Source organism: Patagioenas fasciata, chromosome 21 (assembly GCF_037038585.1).
Source record: "Patagioenas fasciata isolate bPatFas1 chromosome 21, bPatFas1.hap1, whole genome shotgun sequence".
Taxonomy (NCBI): Eukaryota; Metazoa; Chordata; class Aves; order Columbiformes; family Columbidae; genus Patagioenas; species Patagioenas fasciata.
In genome coordinates this window covers 4,389,617-4,409,480 of record NC_092540.1, presented here as the reverse complement: position 1 = coordinate 4,409,480, position 19,864 = coordinate 4,389,617, and the positions used below count along the sequence as shown (strand labels likewise).

At 44.5% G+C, this 19,864-nt stretch overlaps 1 protein-coding gene across 2 annotated transcripts; it reads right to left on the bottom strand.

Annotated features, from left to right (window-relative positions):
* Positions 1 to 151: 151 nt before the first annotated feature.
* On the bottom strand, positions 152 to 19,158 carry NUCKS1 (nuclear casein kinase and cyclin dependent kinase substrate 1). 2 transcript variants are annotated; one of them, XM_065854237.2, is made up of 8 exons: positions 18,878 to 19,158; positions 12,480 to 12,529; positions 9,584 to 9,689; positions 8,505 to 8,560; positions 8,032 to 8,184; positions 7,748 to 7,900; positions 6,733 to 6,882; positions 152 to 5,531 (listed from the first exon to the last, which is right to left on the bottom strand). In XM_065854237.2, the coding sequence occupies exons 1-8, from the start codon at positions 18,892 to 18,894 to the stop codon at positions 5,332 to 5,334; spliced, it is 885 nt and encodes a 294-aa protein (XP_065710309.1). In that variant the 5' UTR covers positions 18,895 to 19,158; the 3' UTR covers positions 152 to 5,331. The 2 variants fall into 2 exon arrangements, with proteins under 2 accessions (XP_065710309.1, XP_065710310.1); XM_065854238.2 differs by having other exon boundaries at positions 6,733 to 6,879; positions 18,878 to 19,154.
* Positions 19,159 to 19,864: the final 706 nt, after the last annotated feature.

Here is a 19,864-nt window from a genome sequence, read left to right as displayed (position 1 = left end):
TTACCCTCATCAGGCAAAGGCCGAGCTCTGCAAAGGAATGAATCCCTCAGCACCCAAGACGAACACGTTTTCACATCTCACATCCACAAAACAAAAAGCGACCGCGGAAAGAGTAACACCTTGAAACAGCAGAAAAACTACACAAGTCACGTTTCTGGGTTATAAAAGCCCTTTTATAAAGCCATTTTTAAACAAAACCAAAAAGTTTACAAAAGAAAATAAAAGATACAGAAGAATGAGTTGCTTAATATATTCCAAAAAGGAGAAAAATAAAAGAGGGGACACAATTCCAACATGCTGAACAATAAAGGGTTCTTTTTCCTCGTGTTTTCTTTTAATACAAAATACAAGCGAAGGATACACATACTTAAAACAGAGCTCAGGAGCAGGTATGCAGTCCTGGGAACCCTTCCATAAAAGCAAAGCAGGGTTTTGTTATTTTTTCTTTCTTTGCAGGTACATACAGAGACTGGAATATGTAAAATTAAGTAGCACAAAAGACCATCACACAATTCTACCAATGAATGTTGCATCTATAAATTCACGAACATGGTCAACAGTCATGTTCACTTCAACCCCTTAAAAAACAAAAGAAAGTGTTGGTTTTTATTTTAAATAAAACGTTAATGTTACATTCAGACTTAACTCCTAGTACCATGCGGTAGATCTTGGTATTGCAAGAGTCACCAACCGTACGGGGCCTGGTCTGCACACACCCCCTGACCACACTGGGTGCAGCCGCTCCTTTTTCTGTCCGCTCTTGAGATTCAAACCAAATAAAAATTAAAAATAACTAAAGGGATGGGAAGGGGAACTGCAAAAAGCCTGATTTGTAGAAAAGCTCAACAGGGGATTGCAAATACTCAAGACAAAGATTCATTGCATACCATATAACGATGCCTTGCTAATAGCCAAAGGCCCCAAGGCCCTACCTGGAGTCTCCTCCTCTACCTTCAAAGCGATTATTCAGGGTTTGCTGTGACACGATGTTCACGGTTAAACAAAAATTATGTAGCTCTTATTTACAATTCTTTTGTTAACAATTGCTTCTGCAGAAAAAAAAAAGAAATATAACTCAAATTTTCAGAACACAAAGGGAATCAGATGTCAGACACTCCCATGCGCGCACTCACACCCGCGCACTCACACACAAAATACTTCAGGGGCTTTTACACACATTATTCTGGCTTAAGCTGATTGAGTTATTTCTCCATTCCCACCCACTCCCCCTCCCAAAATATATATATAAAAAACCCTTGCCCCAATATACAAAGCATATGCACAACGGTGTGTTTTGCAGTCACACTGAGCATGCTCCGGCCGATGGACCCGCGGGATTCACCGCGGGGAGGGGGGCACAGAGTCTAGAGAGTCCTTCCACTAGTGGTTGAAACCAGAGTCAGCACATGGCGAGAACTCCGCTAGACTTGGAAATCTCGTGGTTTGTTTTGAATAGAAAGAGGTCAATGGAAAAGACATTCAAATGCCAGTCACCTACTGAAGTCTAAAAGGAGGATACAGGCGGTTTGGGGAGGTCTCGAAAGGACACTGTCACCTTCCCGAGCTCACCTTGGACAGTAAGAACACAATAATTAGGTTTTGCTTCCTAGTTTCATGAGCAGAACTTGTATTTAAATCTCCCCAAACCGTAGGAAAAATATTCAAAGCTCCGGGAAAGTTTTCCGTTTGATCATATACATATAGAATATATAATTTCCACATATAGATGTGACACCCGCCCCCCCCCCCCACAAACTAACAAATCCTATATGCCAGCAACTATTTTGTGACAGTGTCCCTTTAAACATCCATCTGCTTACATTTCCATATCCTGCCTCCCCCAACAGATGAACATCCACTTCTCAGCTATTCAACTCATGGATCAGTTTGTAGTTTTTAAGAACCATGTGTTCAACAATATGATCTGTTATAAAAATAAACACTTCACAAACAAATTACATAAAGCAAAGCACCAGTTTCTACAGCTCAAAAAGCTTCCAGCATGTTACAGTTTTACTTCCCTCCCTCCTTAACCTGGGTGCCTCAGTGACTATTGTACCTTTGTGATCATCACCAGAGGAAGGGTTAAAAGGAAAAAAAGAAAAATAAAAAGAAAAAAAGGAATTCAAGTGCATCTTTTGCCACTGCCCTGGTGTTCAGCACCTGGGAACAGAGCTGTGCGGTGGCACAGGAGCCCATGGGCTCCCAACTGTCCCCAGCACCGTCCCCGGGCTGTGCTGCTCCTCTCCCCATGCTCTGCTGCTCAAATGAAGTTAAAACTAAATTACAAGCTCCTTGGCCGCCTCTAAGTCTTGCTCTCACCCACAGTCCATTCTGAAACCCGGTTAGCTTGACGTGTTTGGCTTTCTCACGCTGATCAAACAGAAACTGAAGTAAATCATCTTTAAGGTGGAATTCCAACTGAAATTGCAAGTTTTTAACCGCTCAAGCCTTGCGGCCACTTCAATTCAGAACTACTGGTGTATAACTGCGAAAAGGAAGGTGGGGGTGCGCATTCAGAAACAGGATATATAAGTGAAGTTTCTTATGAACTAACATTAAGGGTAAGACCAGGGCACTAGATGAACTGAACTTCGGAATAAATCAATTTACCTCTCTGCAAAGGATTCAAAGCTACAGCTGTGTAACAGGAGACAACCTTTTCAAAGCCTTCTTCTGCGACTGAAACTTTCTGCTCCATGAAGAACTACTCATGCTCCCGAAGAAAGGCATTTTTACAGCTTTCCTTCAAGAAATCAGAATGCTTAATACAAATTAATTTAAAAAGACGTTTAAAAACGTTAAGCCTGATACTACTGAAAAATGTGTACTAAAAAAAAAATGTATTAAGCTTCACAATTTTCTTCTATCTGTAAAAATGTAAACTGCGCCATTTCTAAGAGTCACCAAGAGACCGTTAGGGCTTAGTGTTTGCACAAATCAGCAAAACAGTAAAATATAGAAAAAGTGACAAAATCCCAGAAGTAGCAGAGGATGTACATAGTGTTTGGGTTGTGACAAACTCCCAGATAAGCATTATGCAGCCTGTCACAGCCACGAGAGTTGAACATGTGAGAAAGCAGAACCGGTTTGTAAGATCAAGGGCCAAAATTGCCAGGCATGAAATAATCCAGCCCAAAAGCTGCACTGAGAACAACAGGAATAGATTTTTCACAGCCTTAACTTTAGGTTGTTAGAACGTGGTCGTTTCTTTTGCAATGTTACCCAAGAAGCTCTGGAGGGGATGCAAGAGACTCTGCTCTCCCACAGGGGGAAGGTGGGAAGAGCTGTGGGAGAGGAGAGAGGACGACATTTGCTTCTTTCTCAACAACTCTGAGAACTTCACTCCAGCCTTAAGCTGTTCTGCAATATTAAACCACTTTAAAAATAAAAAGATTTACAATGGAAACACCGATCATCTTTATTGTAACGGCAACAGTAGTTTCATTATAGTAAAGAATGTTAGAGAACTTGAATTTTTATAAGCCAAGGTAATTTACCAGCCTCAATAAAATCCATGGCTATGAATCACACAAGACAATCACTCGGCTGTTATATGAATATTCTGTTCCACATTTTAGGCTCCACACTGTGCTCAAGCTCCCTGTGTCACTCAGCCAAGTGTCCTTCCTGGTCATATTAGTGTATCATATCTAAAGCTCTTGAAATCCAAACAGGATTAGAGATCTGGTAGCATGTGCACCACCTAATTAGCTGCCTTATGTTACCTTCGAGAGGCTGGTTACAAAATGTGTAGTTTTGTGATCAAAAAAAAGCAAAGTTTGCAAGCTATAAAATAACCATGAGCAACACACAAAAAGCACAAAGGGTTTAAGAAGAAAAGAAAAATGGCAGGTCCAGTTTTCAATATTTCCACCAAGAAATATGGCAGCAACCTCTGTATCAGGGTTTGAAAAGCAAGGCTTGTGTATTTTTAATTAAAGTTTAAAAAAAAAAAAAAAAAAAAAAAAGATATGGTTGCTTTGATAAAAACACATTAAAATGCCACCACACATATCTCTGGTGTCTTGCATTTCAGGGATATCCTGCTTTTCTATTCTAAAATGACAGCCCTGCTACGCTGCTTCCAAACTGCACCTCCTCCCAGCGTCGCCCTTTACCGCTGTTCTCCACTCAGGCTCAGGGAGCTGAACAATGGCCCAAAAATCAGAGGCAGAGCCGTGGATGTGGGAGCAGAACCCCTGCCATGTGAGATGGGAGGATGATTAACAGAAGCGGTCTCGGGGTGACGTTCCCCAGCACCGGGACTGCGGAGGCCAAGAGGCCACAGAGCTTTTCTGAGTACAGACCGAGGGAGAGAAGAGAAACACTTAAGCGTGACTCATGGGATCCGAGACTGACCAGAGCATTACAGGAATCCTTTGCTTCACATTTATAAAAGGACATCCCTCACCCCAAAAGCTTAAGAATTACATTTTATACTAACCCGGTCCTTTTTTTTTCCCTTGGTAAAGTTTCAAAGGCATTTTCCACAATACCAAATGGAAACCATTGTTTGAAAAATTGATTTCGATTTCTGCTCCCTACTCTGCACATCTATAGCCAACCTTGGAAGAAATAAAGTTAATGGATGGGAGAAGCTTGTAGGTTGTGTATCTGAATCTGTATAGAATGAACTGCAACTTGCCTAAAGCAGAACAGCATTCTATCCAAAGACAAATGAGCTCGCAACCTAATTGAAGGGTCTCTTCTAAGGAAAAGACAGTGGACCATCTACAAGTCTCTTGATTGCTTTCCATGCAAAACGTGCCCAAATCAAAGAAACACAGGCTTCCTCCCCATGTTTCCTCTTCCTCAATTGGAATTCAAATCACTACATTTTTTCTGAGAGTCAACTTGTACCAACACAAGTCTTTTAAAGCACAGGATCGTTTTTTTTCCCACATATTCAAATGCAGAACTCTAACCAGCACTGAGAAATCTATGCTAATTAATGATTTGTAAGTATGGTTTCCACATATCAGTCTCAAACCTTATTGCTTTGCAACTGCATTATCCCTTGGAAAAAATATATCTTTAATGGTCTGTGAATTTGTCTTGAATGGCTTTCAGATTTGGTGGGGGAGGGAGAACGGAATGGCCAACAGAGAACATTGACTTCAAAATATTACTGTATAAGGGTTTCCTCTTATTAAAAAAAGGATACACTGTATTAAACAGCTGAAAGTAAAGACAGCATTCAAAGCCCATGAGTCAAGCCACAGCCAAAACCGTGTTCTACCCCTAAGTATGTTTACTTTTCCTTTTTTTTTTCTTTTTTTCTTTTTTTTTCTTTTTTTTTTTTTAAACAAAGATTTCCTCAACTGCCATTTAATCTTCACCAGAGGGTGCTTCATCTTCAGATCCCTCATCCCCCGATTTCTCTGGTGGAGGGCTGGCTGATTTTTTCTTTTCTGGAGGACTTTCAGGCTCTTCATCCTCTTCTTTGGGGGACGGGGTCTTTTCTTTTGTTGGCTTGGAAGCTGTGGGGCGCCCTGCCTTCCCTTTGCCTTTCACTGGACTGGGGGTCACTGAAAGGAAGAAAAAGCTTTTTAAAGTCATGATCAGCAAAGGCATAAAAAGTCATTCGGCTTTAAACAAATGGGATTTATATGGTATTTCAATAGCAGGTTTCATTTGGCTTTGACTATCACAGAATCACAGAAGCCCAGAATGTCGGGTTGGAAGGGCCCTGGAAAGCTCATCCAGTACAATCCCCCCATGGAGCAGGAACACCCAGCTGAGGTTCCACAGGAAGGTGTCCAGGTGGGTTTGAATGTCTGCAGAGAAGGAGACTCCACAACCTCCCTGGGCAGCCTGGGCCAGGCTCTGACACCCTCACCAGGAAGAAGTTTCTTCTCAAATTTAAGTGGAACCTCCTGTGTTCCAGTTTGAACCCATTGCCCCTTGTCCTGTCACTGGTTGTCACTGAGAAGAGCCTGGCTCCATCCTCCTGACACTCCCCCTTTATATATCTGTAAACATTAATGAGGTCACCCCTCAGCCTCCTCTTCTCCAAGTTCTCCTCTTCCACTTGAGCTTACCCAGCAGTTCCCTGTTTAACCACAGAAGTCTCCTGGCTCCCCTTCTTGACTTCTTGCGTGTCAGGATGCTCTGATCTTGTCCCCGGTAGAAACAGTCCCTGAACACTGACCAACTATCTATACCACACACATGGTGTGTTTTGCACTCTGTATTAGTTAAGTTGAACTGAAAGTTAGTTATTAAGATTTTAAACACATGTAATTGCAAGTCTTAAATAACTGCTGAATATGATATCATAAACTAACATAGCCAGCCTCTTGTCAAACCAGCACATATGTTGCTATTACGATTTTAGATTTCCTGCAGAAATGCAGCAAATTTTCCTTTTGTTCTCATTTCTCCACATTCCTCTACCCAGAAAACAGCACAGAGTCCACGAGCTCAAATCAAAGCCCCAAATTACATTATCTGGCCACAACACAGATAGCGAGACCACAGCATCTCAATAGGGCAGGTTTTGCAATCTATGCACTTTTTGCCAATGAGACAGATACCAACTCCATCTCCTAATTAAGAATTAAAATCACCTTATTATTCCATAGTGCTGCTTGAAATCATGGCAAGTTTCATGAACTAGGCTATGTGGATACCTACTAATTCCTGAGATTTCCACTGAGTCTTCTACAGTAGAAAAAGAAAATAGCAGCCTCTAAAACAAACTGCATAACTTTATTTGCATAGACCCACCTGTAGCCTTTAGCCGGGGTTTCGGCATTTTCTTTTCTTTCCTCTCTGGCTTGGATTTCTTGGAGACCTTTTTATTTTTCTTTTTTGAACTGCCATAGTCACTATCATCGTCATCTTCCATGAGGAAGTCTTCATCGCTTCCTGAATCTGCTGAAAGCACAAACCAATTTAAGTCTCCTGGCTCCCTTCCTTGGCTTCCTACATGTCGAGATGCTCTGATCTTGTGCCCGGTAGAAACAGTCCCGGAACACTGATCAACTCTCTTGGGCCCCTTTACCTTCAAGCAGCTTTGCCCATGGGATTTCCCCCAGCAATTGCCTGGAAAGGCCAAAGTTTGCCCTGCTGAAATCCAGGGTTGCAGTTCTGCTTGCTATCCTGCTCCTGCCATGTGAGATCCTGAACTCCACCATCTTGTGGTCGCTGCAACCAAGGCAGCTCTCAACCTTTACCGCTTCAACCAGACCCTCCTCGTTAGTGAGGATGAGGTCCACCCCTTCTAGTCGGTTCCTCCACCTTTTGCATCAGAAAGCTCTCGTCAAGGCACTGGAGGAACCTCCTAGACTGTGGCTGCCGGCCGAGTCGTCCTTCCAACAAACACCAGGGAAGTTAAAACCCCCCAGCACAACCAGAGCCTGTGACTGTGAGGCTGCTCTCAGCTGTCTGTAGAGGCCTCATCAACTTCCTCACCCTGATCTGGTGGCCTATAATAGACACCCACAACAGTATCACCCATCTCTTCTTATGAAACAAACGACCCTACTTTGGTCAACCAAGGATAAAGTACTTTTACATCACCTGACAGCAGAATCAGTGCCTCAAAACCAATGGGATAGCAAGAGACCACAAAAAGCATTAAGACTTTAACAAGAATCCTCTAGGGCTACTTATAAAGCCACACATCTTTGCTGCAAACTTCAAATAAAAATTCTAGATGTGAAAAATGTAAGCTAGGTCTGTTGGACAGATACACAGCATTCAATAATTTACCCAACATTTTACAATCCCATTTACTCACTCTCCTGGAACTGTGCCTCATCATCCTCTTGTTCTTCCTCCTCACTACCCACATCATCCATAAGCATCTCTCGTTGTTTCGAAGCTGCTTTGGACGCTGCCTGTCGTTGCTGACGCACATTTTTGTGGTCTTCTTTCTCATCCTCACTGTCCTCTGCAGCAAAAGTCACCAAGTTATAATGAAGACACAAACACAGCCCACCTAAGTGTCCTGAGCTCGCACGCAGGCAAGACAAAGGCCAAGCCTTTCATGAGAAAGTTAATCAGCACACTTGGTTTTTTTACCTGCAGGCCTTTTCCTGGATTTGGAGGCTGCTCTCTTATTCTTGTCTGGTTTGGCCTTTTTGCCTTTTTTGCTTTTTTGAGAGCTCTCATAGTCACTGTCAGCTTTGCCATCATCTGCTCCTAAGTCATCATCTTCACTGCCAAAATCTTCATCTGCAAGGAAAAGGTAAGAATGTGAAGTTTCTTGTATCATTCTGAAATATGGATGAGAACTACAAGGAAGAGATTAACATTCACCTATCTAGCTGTGAAGACCAACTTTATAGCAGCATCATATTATACACAAAAAAAATACATTTGCTATCCCAAACCAGGGCAGGAAGTAAGAGCAGTAGAGGCAGCATCCACCTTGAGGTAAGTGTAGCAGCAAAGTGCGTGCTTCTGTAGTCAGAACAATTTCTTTCCTATGTCAAATCCTACTCCTGTAACTCTTACAAACTGGTCTTTATTTTGAAGACACACAATGTAGTTACCTGCTGAGTGTGAATCATCTTTCTTAGTCTTCACATCTTTTTCTTCTGAATCCTCACTGAAAATGAGAGAAAGACAGTTTAACTGTGATTTCAGTCTCTGCTATAAGAAAAATATCAATGTTCCTAAAGCAAACTGAACTCTAGGCTGGGAATATGCACTTTTTCTGGACGTTAGCACATTATACTTCAGGATCACTCAGCTGTATACGTAGTTATCATGGTCAGAAAGATAATGTTCAAACTCTGAATCACACACAAACTTACACTGAGTCAAGTAAACCAGCCAGGAAATAAGGTTGATATGAATCACGCACTTCATTCTGAAACCTACCAATAATCCTGATGTCTTCCATTTTACAATTAGAATTCTGAATATTAGTTAATGCATGGGCTGACCCTACAACTGGAATAAAGTTTCATTCTGAATAGATTTGTAGTCATCACTTATGTCATTAAAGTAGTCAATTGACTTAACAAGTATTAGGGCAATCATGTGCTGACCATACTTTTTGTAAAAAGGAAGACTCTACAGAACAGACTTTCCCTATTCAACAGGGCATTTCACACAATTCGGTTGTCAAAACAAGTTACTTTGTTTCTGAGTTAGACAAAACAGGAACTGGGAAACAAAGAACCACAAAACTAAGAAATGGCCCCTGCTCCTACCTGCCACTGTACCCTCCCATTCCATCTTTAACCACAGGAATGCTCTGAGCATACGAGAAAACCCACAGATGAAATGCATCCCGCCACTAACACACCTGGATAATTGTATTAGTTGCCAATTTTTGTAACTCTGATCATACTCCCTCCCATTCCAACTGTCTAGTTCTGGAAAGCTATTTTAATAACTAAGTACTAGTGACAAGTACTTTACACATGATTTCTCTGTCTACTCAAATAAGAAAGAACCCCCTCAATGTCTGAGCTGGTTATGCAAGCTTTGTGACCCAGAGCTCTCTACCTTACACTGCACACCTTGAATTCCACTTATAATCGTTCCTCTTAGAAGATACTGCTCCCCACACACAGGACAAGCTTTGGAGACATGTTCGTAACAGATTAAGCGCTTCTTTTACCTGTCCTCCTGAGAATTCTTCCCAGATCGCCTCTTATTTTTAGCCTCCCGGGGAGACGAGCGGATTTTCTTGGATGGGGGACCTGAATCTCTTCCATAATCTTCATCTGGACGGGACAGTACAAAATGGTTTTGAATCAAACTCCTACTTCCCAGCAAACTGACTTCCTCAGCTATAACTTAAACTGACCATTTCATGCACATCAAAAAGAAGCCCTTCAAAAAAGAAAAAGATCACAAAGCTTCAAACAAAACTTTATAGAAGCAAAGTCCTGTCAAACTAGCGATTTATTTTCTCTTCTGCCAACAGCACAAGAAAAATGCCGCACACAATCAAGTCTGGCACAGGAGTATTAGGAAACATACAGAAAGCCTCATAGGAGGACACAGTATCTTAATTTTACAGCTAGTCAGAAACAGTTATTATGTAAACCTATTGAAAGTTAACATCCATACGTATCCTACATGCTTCTAACAAACACCTTATTTACTTATTCACTCAATTCTTGAGATCAGCTGATCAGAGCAGCTCGGTGGCTCCTGATTAGGCGAAATCTTCGAGGTACAGAGAAGCCTTTTAGCTGCAGCAGTGGGTGTGGTAACTTGTGCACTAGGGTGTAGAGGTTGTCACCTTTTGCTAGTTAGACTCTGTCACCTATTGCCACTGTCTCACGCTGTTGCCGACCTTGGTCTTGACCAGAAAGAGAGCTTGTCTGAAGGAGACTGTAGCAACTCAGACTGTCTGCCCCGAACTGTGGCTGTTCAGGTTTCTGGTTGCAGGGAGTGCCAGAGCCTGCTGCTGCTGGATGACGATGGCAGCATCCCACCTGTGTGAGGTGTGAGCAGGTGCAAGATCTACTCTACATGGTTGCAAAGCTTAAGGAGGAGATTGAGATGCTGAGGACCATCGGGGAGTATGAAAAGGAAATCAACTGGTGGAGTAACTCCCTGGCGTGCCACTCAGAGAGGCTCCAGGGGGATACCCCCCCAAAAGGTGATGAACCCCTCGCCCTGTCAGGCAGAGGGAGAAGACCTGAGACAGCCCCTGCCCTGTCGGGCAGAGGTAGGGGACAGAAAAGATGACGAGGGCTGGAAGCAAGTTCCAGTTCGGGGCTGTGGGCAACCCCCCTCTCTACCTGCTTTGCTTCCCCAGGTGCCCCTCCATAATAGGTTTGAGGCCCTGGATCTTGAAGAGGAGGTAGGTGAGGATGTGGTGCAAGGCCCACCTATGAGGTCACACAGAAAGAGGCAGTTGATCCTACGCCTTAAGACCACCTCAGATAAGAAAGAAAGAAGGGTAATTGTAGTAGGCAATTCCCTTCTGAGAGGGAAAGAGGGTCCAATCTGCAGAGTTGACCCTCATCGTAGGGAAGTGTGCAGTCTACATGGAGCTCGGATCGGGGACACCACCAGGACACTCCCCAACCTGGTGCACCCAACAGACTACTATCCACTGCTGATCTTCCAGACAGATGGGGAGGAAACTGCATCCCGCAGTCTGACAGGAATGAAAAAAGATTTCAAGGCCTTGGGATGAATGGTAAAAGAGCCTGGGGCTCAAGTGATTTTCTCTTCCTTCCTTCCTTCCAGTTTTGGGTGATGATATGGGAGGGAATAGAAAAATTCAGTCTGTAAACAATTGGCTACAGGACTGGTGCTGCAGGCAGGGCTTTGGGTTTTCTGATAACGGCTGGTTTTATAAGACACCAGTCCAAGCAGTGATACATGGGAAAGGTTTATCTTGCAGGGGCTAAAGGATGCTGGGACAGGAATTAGCAGGGCTCACCTGGAGAGCTTTAAACCAGACTCGAAGGTGGATGGGGTGGTAGCTGGGCTTGCATTAGTAGGGCATCACTCTAGAGTTGATGAAGGCTGGGAGGCCCGCCCATACCCCTGGGGTGAAATGGGTGTGCTCAGCTCGCTCTCTGAAATGCGTGCAGCACAGGGAATAAGCAGGAGTTAGAAACCTGTGTTAGGGCAGGAGATTAAGACCTAGTGGGAATTCCGGAGACATAGTGGAACAGCACACATGGCTGGAATGTGGTCATGGATGACTGTGTCCTTTTCAGGAAAGACAGGCCAGCCAGGCGTGGTGGTGGAGTTGCTCTTTATGTGAGAGAACAACTCCAATGTATTGAGTATTGTCCAGGCACAGATGAGGAGCGAGTTGAGAGTCTGTGGGTGAAAGTTGAGGGGCAGGCTGGCAGGGGTGATACTACTGTATTGACTTATGATGGGAAGAAGTATGTCAATATATAGTAGATTACAGTGTAACTTTTTACAACTATTACACAATACCTTATACAATTGTAGTAACAATACTGCAGTTAAAAACGATGCATATTTGTTTCCATTAATTATCAATGCAACCCCACTTAGCGAACAGTAGCAGTATGTCTGTTTTCTAAGAACACAAACCATTTTCCATATGGCTTCCAGAAATATTTTGTTAATTCACACAGAACACACAAAGAGGTTCAGGTTTTTTTTTTTTAGATGCAATTCACAAAAATGTCCAACATTATGGGATTAAGGAGACTCTGCTCAAACAAATGGAAAACATATTTTACTGTAGAAAAAAGTAGCATCAGGGAGATTCTGCCACAGTACATAACATAGACCAAGGAAGAAGACAGCTGCTGCCAACAGCCTCAAGGCACTAAAACAATACAAGCGGTAAATAATAGGATTTCTATCACCATTGTTTGTTTAATGCAAAACATATGAGAATCATTATATTTTCAAATACTTATTAACAGTTCTGAGACTATGAAGAGCAGAAACTCCTTAGAATTTAAGTTAAAGATATGACTAGAAGCAAAACAATTAACATGCAGAGCAATAAATGAACCACTCTAGCCCAAGAATATTACGTTGTTAAGAAAAGAGTTATTTACCAGCATCATCCGATTCCTGAAACTGGGAGTAATCGACCACCTTCCTGTTCCTGTTAAAAAGGAGGGGGGGGAAATATTAGCAACTCAGTTTCAGAGATACAAAAGCTTTCTTCAAGCAACAAGAAGTTCCATATCCTCACTTGCAGGGCAGGATTTGTAGGCCCAAAACATCCAAGGAAGACTCTCATAAATAAGCCACCTACACCTCTGAAGTCAGCAATAAACACACAGTACACTCTAGCATTTTCCTAAAGAGCTACAGTAATAGACTTCATTATGTTATCAGAATATGAAAGTGCTTTTTGATAAGCAGCACTCTCTTACAGCTCGTGAGCGCAGTGAGGAAGAGCCATCTTAACCTACTCTGCGTGGTTCTTTCATTACAACTCCCCATCTATCATCATTACAACCAGACTGGTGACAGCACTATTTTAAAGCGTTATCTCCACCTCAAAATTAAAGACACATTTAAAGAACGCATCAGCCTGAACTTTAAAACAGAGACTCCCCTAACACCCTGTCTCAAAGCTGTAATATTAAGGCAAGGATTCCAGGTATAAAACAAGTACACAAGTATTCTCATGAATCAGATAAACATCTCCTAACTGCTCTTTTTTAAATTTCTGCTTCTCCTGGCTCCATGTCATCATGCTTGCTCTCACATCATCTTCTGGATATTTCTCCTTTCCCATCGTTCCCTCTTTCTAAAATAGCTTAAGATTTTTCATCAGGAGCTTTCTCAATTAGTTCCTTTGATGCTCTAACACGACGTATAGTCACATCAAGGGAAGAAGACTTGCATTTCACCAAATCGATGTTTTTGGGCATGGACCCATCCTCATCAGCACCTTTCCAATCCCAAGCCAACAATAAACCCCATTTTGCAGTAATTGTCCCATCAACTCACTTTTACAGCTACAAAACCAGGCAAGCAACCCTCCTGTACCTCTATTTGTAGCTTACAGCAGCAGCCTCTTGAAAAACTCCAAAAAAATCCATCCCAGCCCATCAACCAAACAAATGAACAAAAAAACCACCAAGGAAACAAAAGGAAGTCAAGAGCAGATATTAGATTTCTACAGGTTGAATCCCATGCAAACTTCAGAGTACGCATGAGCGGAACCAAGTACAATGTGCCACGGAGCATGGCCTGCTCACTCACTGTCTAAATATGCTTAAATACCAATGTAGGAATGCAACTTCTTTACAATAAAACACTGACATTTGTATCACAAAACACAAAATCACCATGGCAGAGCACAGGAGAGAAGGCTGTTTGGCTTCCTTTATGTTATTTTACAGGGCAAAGGGAAAGGTGGAGGAAAGAAGGAAATATCTTCAGTAACAGCAGTGTAGGTATTATAGAAACTTGCAAGTGTTCCCAACAGAAGCGAAGCAGATCACGAGGGCAGAAACATCAAACAACCTGCTCCTGCATCTGCCATTCTCCTCGCTCTCTATTCATCGTTCATCCCAATTAGATCAACGTATGTTTTCCTTTGGAGTTGTCAACAGTCCTGATGTGCAATGCTTAATAACTACAAGTTTGCCGAGAGATTGCATCTTTTATTACACCAAGGTGATAAAAACAAAGCAGATAAGCTCACTGGAATTAAGAGCCAGAAAAAAATATCGCTGGTTTTGTCAAACAGTATCTCTTTGCCACTAGCAAAAACTGGAAGATGTTAAAGCAAGCAACCAGACATAAAAACAAGCTATTTGTTAAGTTTGGTTACACGGAACATAAAAAGACAGTCTAGTAAACATCTGGGATGCATATGTTTAAAATATGCACCGGAATTTTGAGATAATTTACTTAGTAATTCAGCTTAACATTTAAAGTGCACGTGAGAAGGAACTGGGGGAGGAAAGGTATTGAGAGAGGTCCTGATAGCAGAAGTTTTTAGTAACAGCTGTCAGTCCGATATTTCTGGAACAAAGAGTAACTCATCTAGTAATTCACCAACACATTATATCAGAAGCACTCACTTCGCAAAGTAATACCCAACTAATTTAATACAAACGAATACTCCCATACTTGATGCCTACCAAACTGAAATTCTGAAACGATGAAAAGCAGTATTAACATTTGAAAGGCTCACTAAATGCCTCTACAACTGAATAAGGACTGTATAGTAACACCCCATCTTCAGCTAGTGAGGACCCTAAACCCTCAGTCTTTTTAAGTCAACAAGTCAGGATACAAACTGGCATCAGTTAGAAAGTGTTTCTGTTGAAAGGGAATGCTTAGATCCCCAGATATTTCCACAGGTGTTAAAACCCACAGATAAGACCAAGTTAAAAAAAATGAAATAAAAAGAAAATGTACTACAGGAAAAGCAATGCTGGAATGAGTTTTCAAAAAGCTAGTAACTGATCTCACAGTGCGCTGAAGAGGAACGTTTAGGTCAGGTGATTACCAGTAGAAGGAATGACCTATCCTCTTATACAACATGACAAGTAAAACGAATGACAGATTAAATGGTTACTGAGGTGTGGTTTAACCAATATAACCCTCAAACTAAGCAACTGTGACAAAAGTTCTGGCCCATTCTTCATTGTGGCTGCTTGGTGCAGCTCTGGTACAGCTGGAGGGTCCGTTTCACTTTCTGGTTCTCAGTCCCCTTGGGAATGGAGTCCCCCTTGGAGGCCAATATACCAGCAATAAATACTGCCATTAAAAGCACCCCTTTGGTGCCTTTTTATACACAGAGAGGATATATTATAGGTATTCTGCAAAACAAATACACAGTGCTAGATTTAGGCCCTGAATAAACATTCAGTTATAATTATGCATCAGGAGGTGAAACAATGAAGCCTAATGAATGACAGTTTTGTATCTCAAACAGGTCACTATGGTGTTAGCCTACTGAAAAATTGGCACAAGTGTACTCAGACAAGACTCACCGACCAGAGGTTCCCAATTACAGGGGTCATTGTTTGGGTCTGGACTTGGTGTAACTCCAAACGTCTCTAAGACTAGGCACTGCTCATGGTATCTGCAGAATTTTTAGGGATACACATGACTTGAAACTCCATAAAACAATTCAGTGGTTTATGCAGCAGCAGTTTAAGAGCCTTGTGCCCATTCTCCATGTAAACCTAACTGCAATTCAGAAGATTTTCAAATGCAATATAGAAATGTTGTGATGCAGAGCAGAGGGTAAAAATAAATAAATAAACCAAACCACAAACCGACCAACCAAACCCCAAAGCACACACAAATCAATTCTACAACCTGTGTTGTTCCTCGTATTTTGGTTTTTATTGTACCTTGCTCTCTGCTTCGCTTTAAAGTTTTCAGAATGAGGATTGTATCTTTTTATTTATCTGGAAAGCATCTCTAGCTTATTCTGGACAGAACCACACATTAGTACTCAAGTTAAATGCCAGTCCCCAAGGAAATGTTGCTCCCCCACTACCCAGAGAAGTTTTCCAGAATCACATATTTACACTTTACATTGTCCGGGTACAACACTGGCAACAAGACAAGTTATATTTAATAAATATATTTTTTCCTGCAAGTAAAATTTCAAAGGACCACCCACTGTAGCACCAATGTGAGACTGGGATTCAAGACTTACTAAGAAAGAAAACTTCAGTATGTAAAGCCTGAAATAGATCAATTCAGAACTGGCTTTAATCTTAAGATGACAAAGAAAAAAAACCCTGTGATTTCTGTACTTGCCCACACAGGTTCACTCTGCAGGAGGAGCACCAGCAAGAGAAAGCCATCAGTGAGGAAAAGCAGAAGCAAGCTCCATCAAATTTAAAAGTCAAAACTCTCACTTAAAACACATTCATGGATGTTTTCTATAAAAAACAGTGGCTCAATATGTTTTCTTTCACTTATGTTACAGAACAGATAAGGATATAATAGCGTAGCCACCAGCTCCAAATGCTCTTTGCAACACTTCAGAAGAGCTCGCCACAAGACACAGGTTTAACAACTGTAGGTTCCTTGACTTTTTACTTCTTGCCATTTTCTAACACCATTATTAAATTACTACTACTTCTCAACAATTTCAATAAACTAATTCAACAAGCAGGCTCAGTAGGCTATCAACAAGTGAAACAAACTGAGGAAAGATGTTGGATTTTATTAAGTTCTTTGGTTTAGGTGTGTGTTTATTCACTAGAAACTAGCAGACAAATTAATTCAAAGACCACTGAACAGAGGAAAGCTTTGCCAACATTAAATCTTATTCTCATGAGAAACCTTTCACCAGACTTCCGTATTACCAACAATAAGCTATCCAGAAAAAAAACATAGAAAAACAAAAGAGAAAAACCACAACACAACAATCCTTACACAATTTTCAAAGTGTTTGATTTAAATCTACGAGAAGAGTTCTCCAGTCACTACCTAGTAGAGCAATATAATGTATATTTACACTTTTTCCCCTGAAAGGAACACTAAATACAGCTGGACAGCAGATCTCTTCCTGACACATGCCAAAAGGTTTTCTGCTGCTAACAGCCTGCTGGACTTTGGCACTTAATCGTCCCGTAGCCCAGCGCCTATCAACGGAGGGCACTAGCCAGATCTTTCACAACACTGCCGCCTTTTACAGATTTTTCTTTTAAACATTATTTTAGAAATGGTTGCTTATGCTTAATACCAGAAACCTTCAAAGCTGTACTTGTCAAGATACGTTTCCTTACCTGCAACAAGACTCCAGTGCTGGCAAGTAAATCGCCAGCAGAACGTACTCTGAAGTGTCACCCTGAGCAGCAAAGTCACATCCCTGCTGTATTTCAGAACAGTCACTGTCACTCAAGATCAGACCACGAATCCATCGAGGCCAACAAAACTTACAAAATGCCAAAGCCTGATGCTTCTGACCAGGGGATACCCAGACCTGTCAATCCACCATTTAAACCCAAGACAATTCCCTAAGACTGGAACTCAGGGACTGTATTTGCCCTTCCCTTCGCACGTAGGAATACATTACTGGTCAGAACCCAATTACTTCACTAATCATTGTGCCAAACTCCCCTACTTAGCAAAGTAGTACTAGTTTCCATTGGTTTTTTTTGAACTCTCACATATTAGAGATTTTACTTAAATACAAAGGCTATCATCCATACATGTATATATGCTTTACAGACACAATTAATTTCCTATTTATTATTCCAAAAGATCAAAAATACCCAGAATCCACACTCCAGATCAGGCTTATTTGAAATGCAAATACAACCTGTTACTTAAAGTATCTTGATAATAAAAAAAATTGAGAGCATTTGAAGAATATCTTACGAAACCTCTTACCTCTTCTATAAAGACAATTTAAATTACAAGTTACTACTCTTAGTACTTTGCAGAGAAAAATAAAAATACACTCCTCCCCCTCAATAAACTTTCAGATACATGGCAAGTTCTCTATGTCACAGATTTGCAAAGTTATCATGGTTCAACAACATGGCTAAGATTTCCCTGCAACTCCACGCTCCGGATCCAACCCTGTGTAACTAATGACACAAACACCATGACCTACCTCCTGTGGGGAGAGCACAGCCCGTTTAGCTAAACAGCCCCCAGTTTCCTGCTCCCAGTGACATTAAATCAACCCTGTCTTGTGGGGAGGAAAAAGGGGGAAACATCAGTAGGAAACCGGCGCTGGGAGCGCAGGCAGCGAGAGGAAAAGGGCGTGTGTTCAACGCTGTTCCCACCAGAAGGGGCGGCTCCTCTGAACTCCTCCCCTAAACGTGGTTTAACTCGCCTGTACAGCCCCTCTCCACCAGACCCTAGCTGGGCACACGGATCGCGGGCGGGTCCCCTCCCCCAGCCCACGCGGGCTGTTCTGTCCCCACCGTGTCCCCCCCTCTCCTGGAAGGCGCTGCGACAGAGGCCCGGCCTGAACGGCCCCGCCAGCTCCGCGCCCAGCGGGTCACGGCGGATCGCCAAGATCCACTTTTCCCGTTACAAAACGCGGGGCCGCCGCACGCAGCCGCTCCCTGGGGCCTCCGCTCAGCGGGAACGCGCGGCCGCCCCCCCTGCGATACCCACCGCCCGACAGCACCAAACCAAAAATTTTAAAAATATATAAAGTTGTAAGGAAAATAAAATGGGAAATAGAGGAGAACGCGGCCCACGCTGCGGCCTCCCCGCCGCGCACGCTCCGCTCCCCACGGCCACGCAGCCGCCCCGCGGGAGCCCCCGCTGGAGCCCGCACCGCCCGGCCCGCCCCTCCGCGGCCCGGCCCGCCCCGCCTGGGGCTGCCCCTGCTCCGGGCACGGCCTGCGGCGAGGCCTGGCTGCGGAGCGGGCGGGAGGGCCTGCACCGCCGGGGGCCGGGCCGGGAGGAGGGAGGAAGGAGGGAGGGAACGAGGCAGCGCTGGCGCCGCGGGTGGGAGGAGAGGCGGGAGCGGGGCCTCCGCGCTCCGCCAAGGACTCACCTGACAGGCCTGGACATTTTCCCCGGCGGTTCGGGCCCGGCCCGGGGAACGTCGCCCAGCGCTGAGGGGAAGGAGGGGGGGAAAAAAAACGGTCGCCTGGTGCGGGCTCGGCGTCGCCCGTCCCCTCCCCGGAGCGAGCGGGAGCGCTGGGCCCAGCGCCTCAGGCCGCACCTCCGGAGCCGCCTCTTTCCCCCTCAGGCGCCTCCGCCGCCGGCCCGCGCCCCGCCGCGGGAGACGCCCGCTCCTCTGCGTGGGCCGCGCGGCCCCCCCGCCCCCGGTCACCGCTCCCGGTCCCCGCTCCGCCGCCGCCGCGGTTGCCTCCGCTCGCCAATCCCCCCCGCAAAATGGTCGCGTTCGCACCGCCGAGAGGATGCGAGCGAGGGGCGGTGCAGCCTACCTCGCTGGCACCACCTCCTCCCGCGCTCATTGGCAGCGGCGGGCGGATCGCCGCACGCCATTGGCTAGTTCGAACCATCACGGCGGGCAGACCCCGCCCACTCTCCCCGCGGGGAGGGGAGGGGGGCGAGGACGCCCCACACGCTCAAGCTGCTGTGAGCGGCAGAGTGGGCCGCGCTGCCCCGATGACGGCAGATTCGCCACCGGCTCCCGACTGTCCCACGCCACTTTCCCGCGCTGAGCCGCTCCGTCCCGCTTCCCAGGCTTACGTCGCCACCGCCGCTACCCCGCCCGTATTTTCCTCGGGGCGCACGGGGGCCGGTAGGCTTCTCAAGGCCCGATCCGCAGATTCGCCTCAAAGGGCCTGGCGTGGTTTTGGAGGGAAAACGCGGGGAAGCGGCGCGCGCCGCCTCACAGCCGCCCCCGCGCCGTCGAAGGCCCCGCAGCCCCGGGCCCGGCCCGCACCCCCGGCCCCGCCACCCCCTCCCGCCGCTGCCCGCCCCGCCGGCTCCACGCTGCGCCCCGCGCGGTTCCGCGCAGCCCCGTGGGCTTCAGGGTCCGGCCCCAGGCGGCTTCACGGGTGAGGCCTAG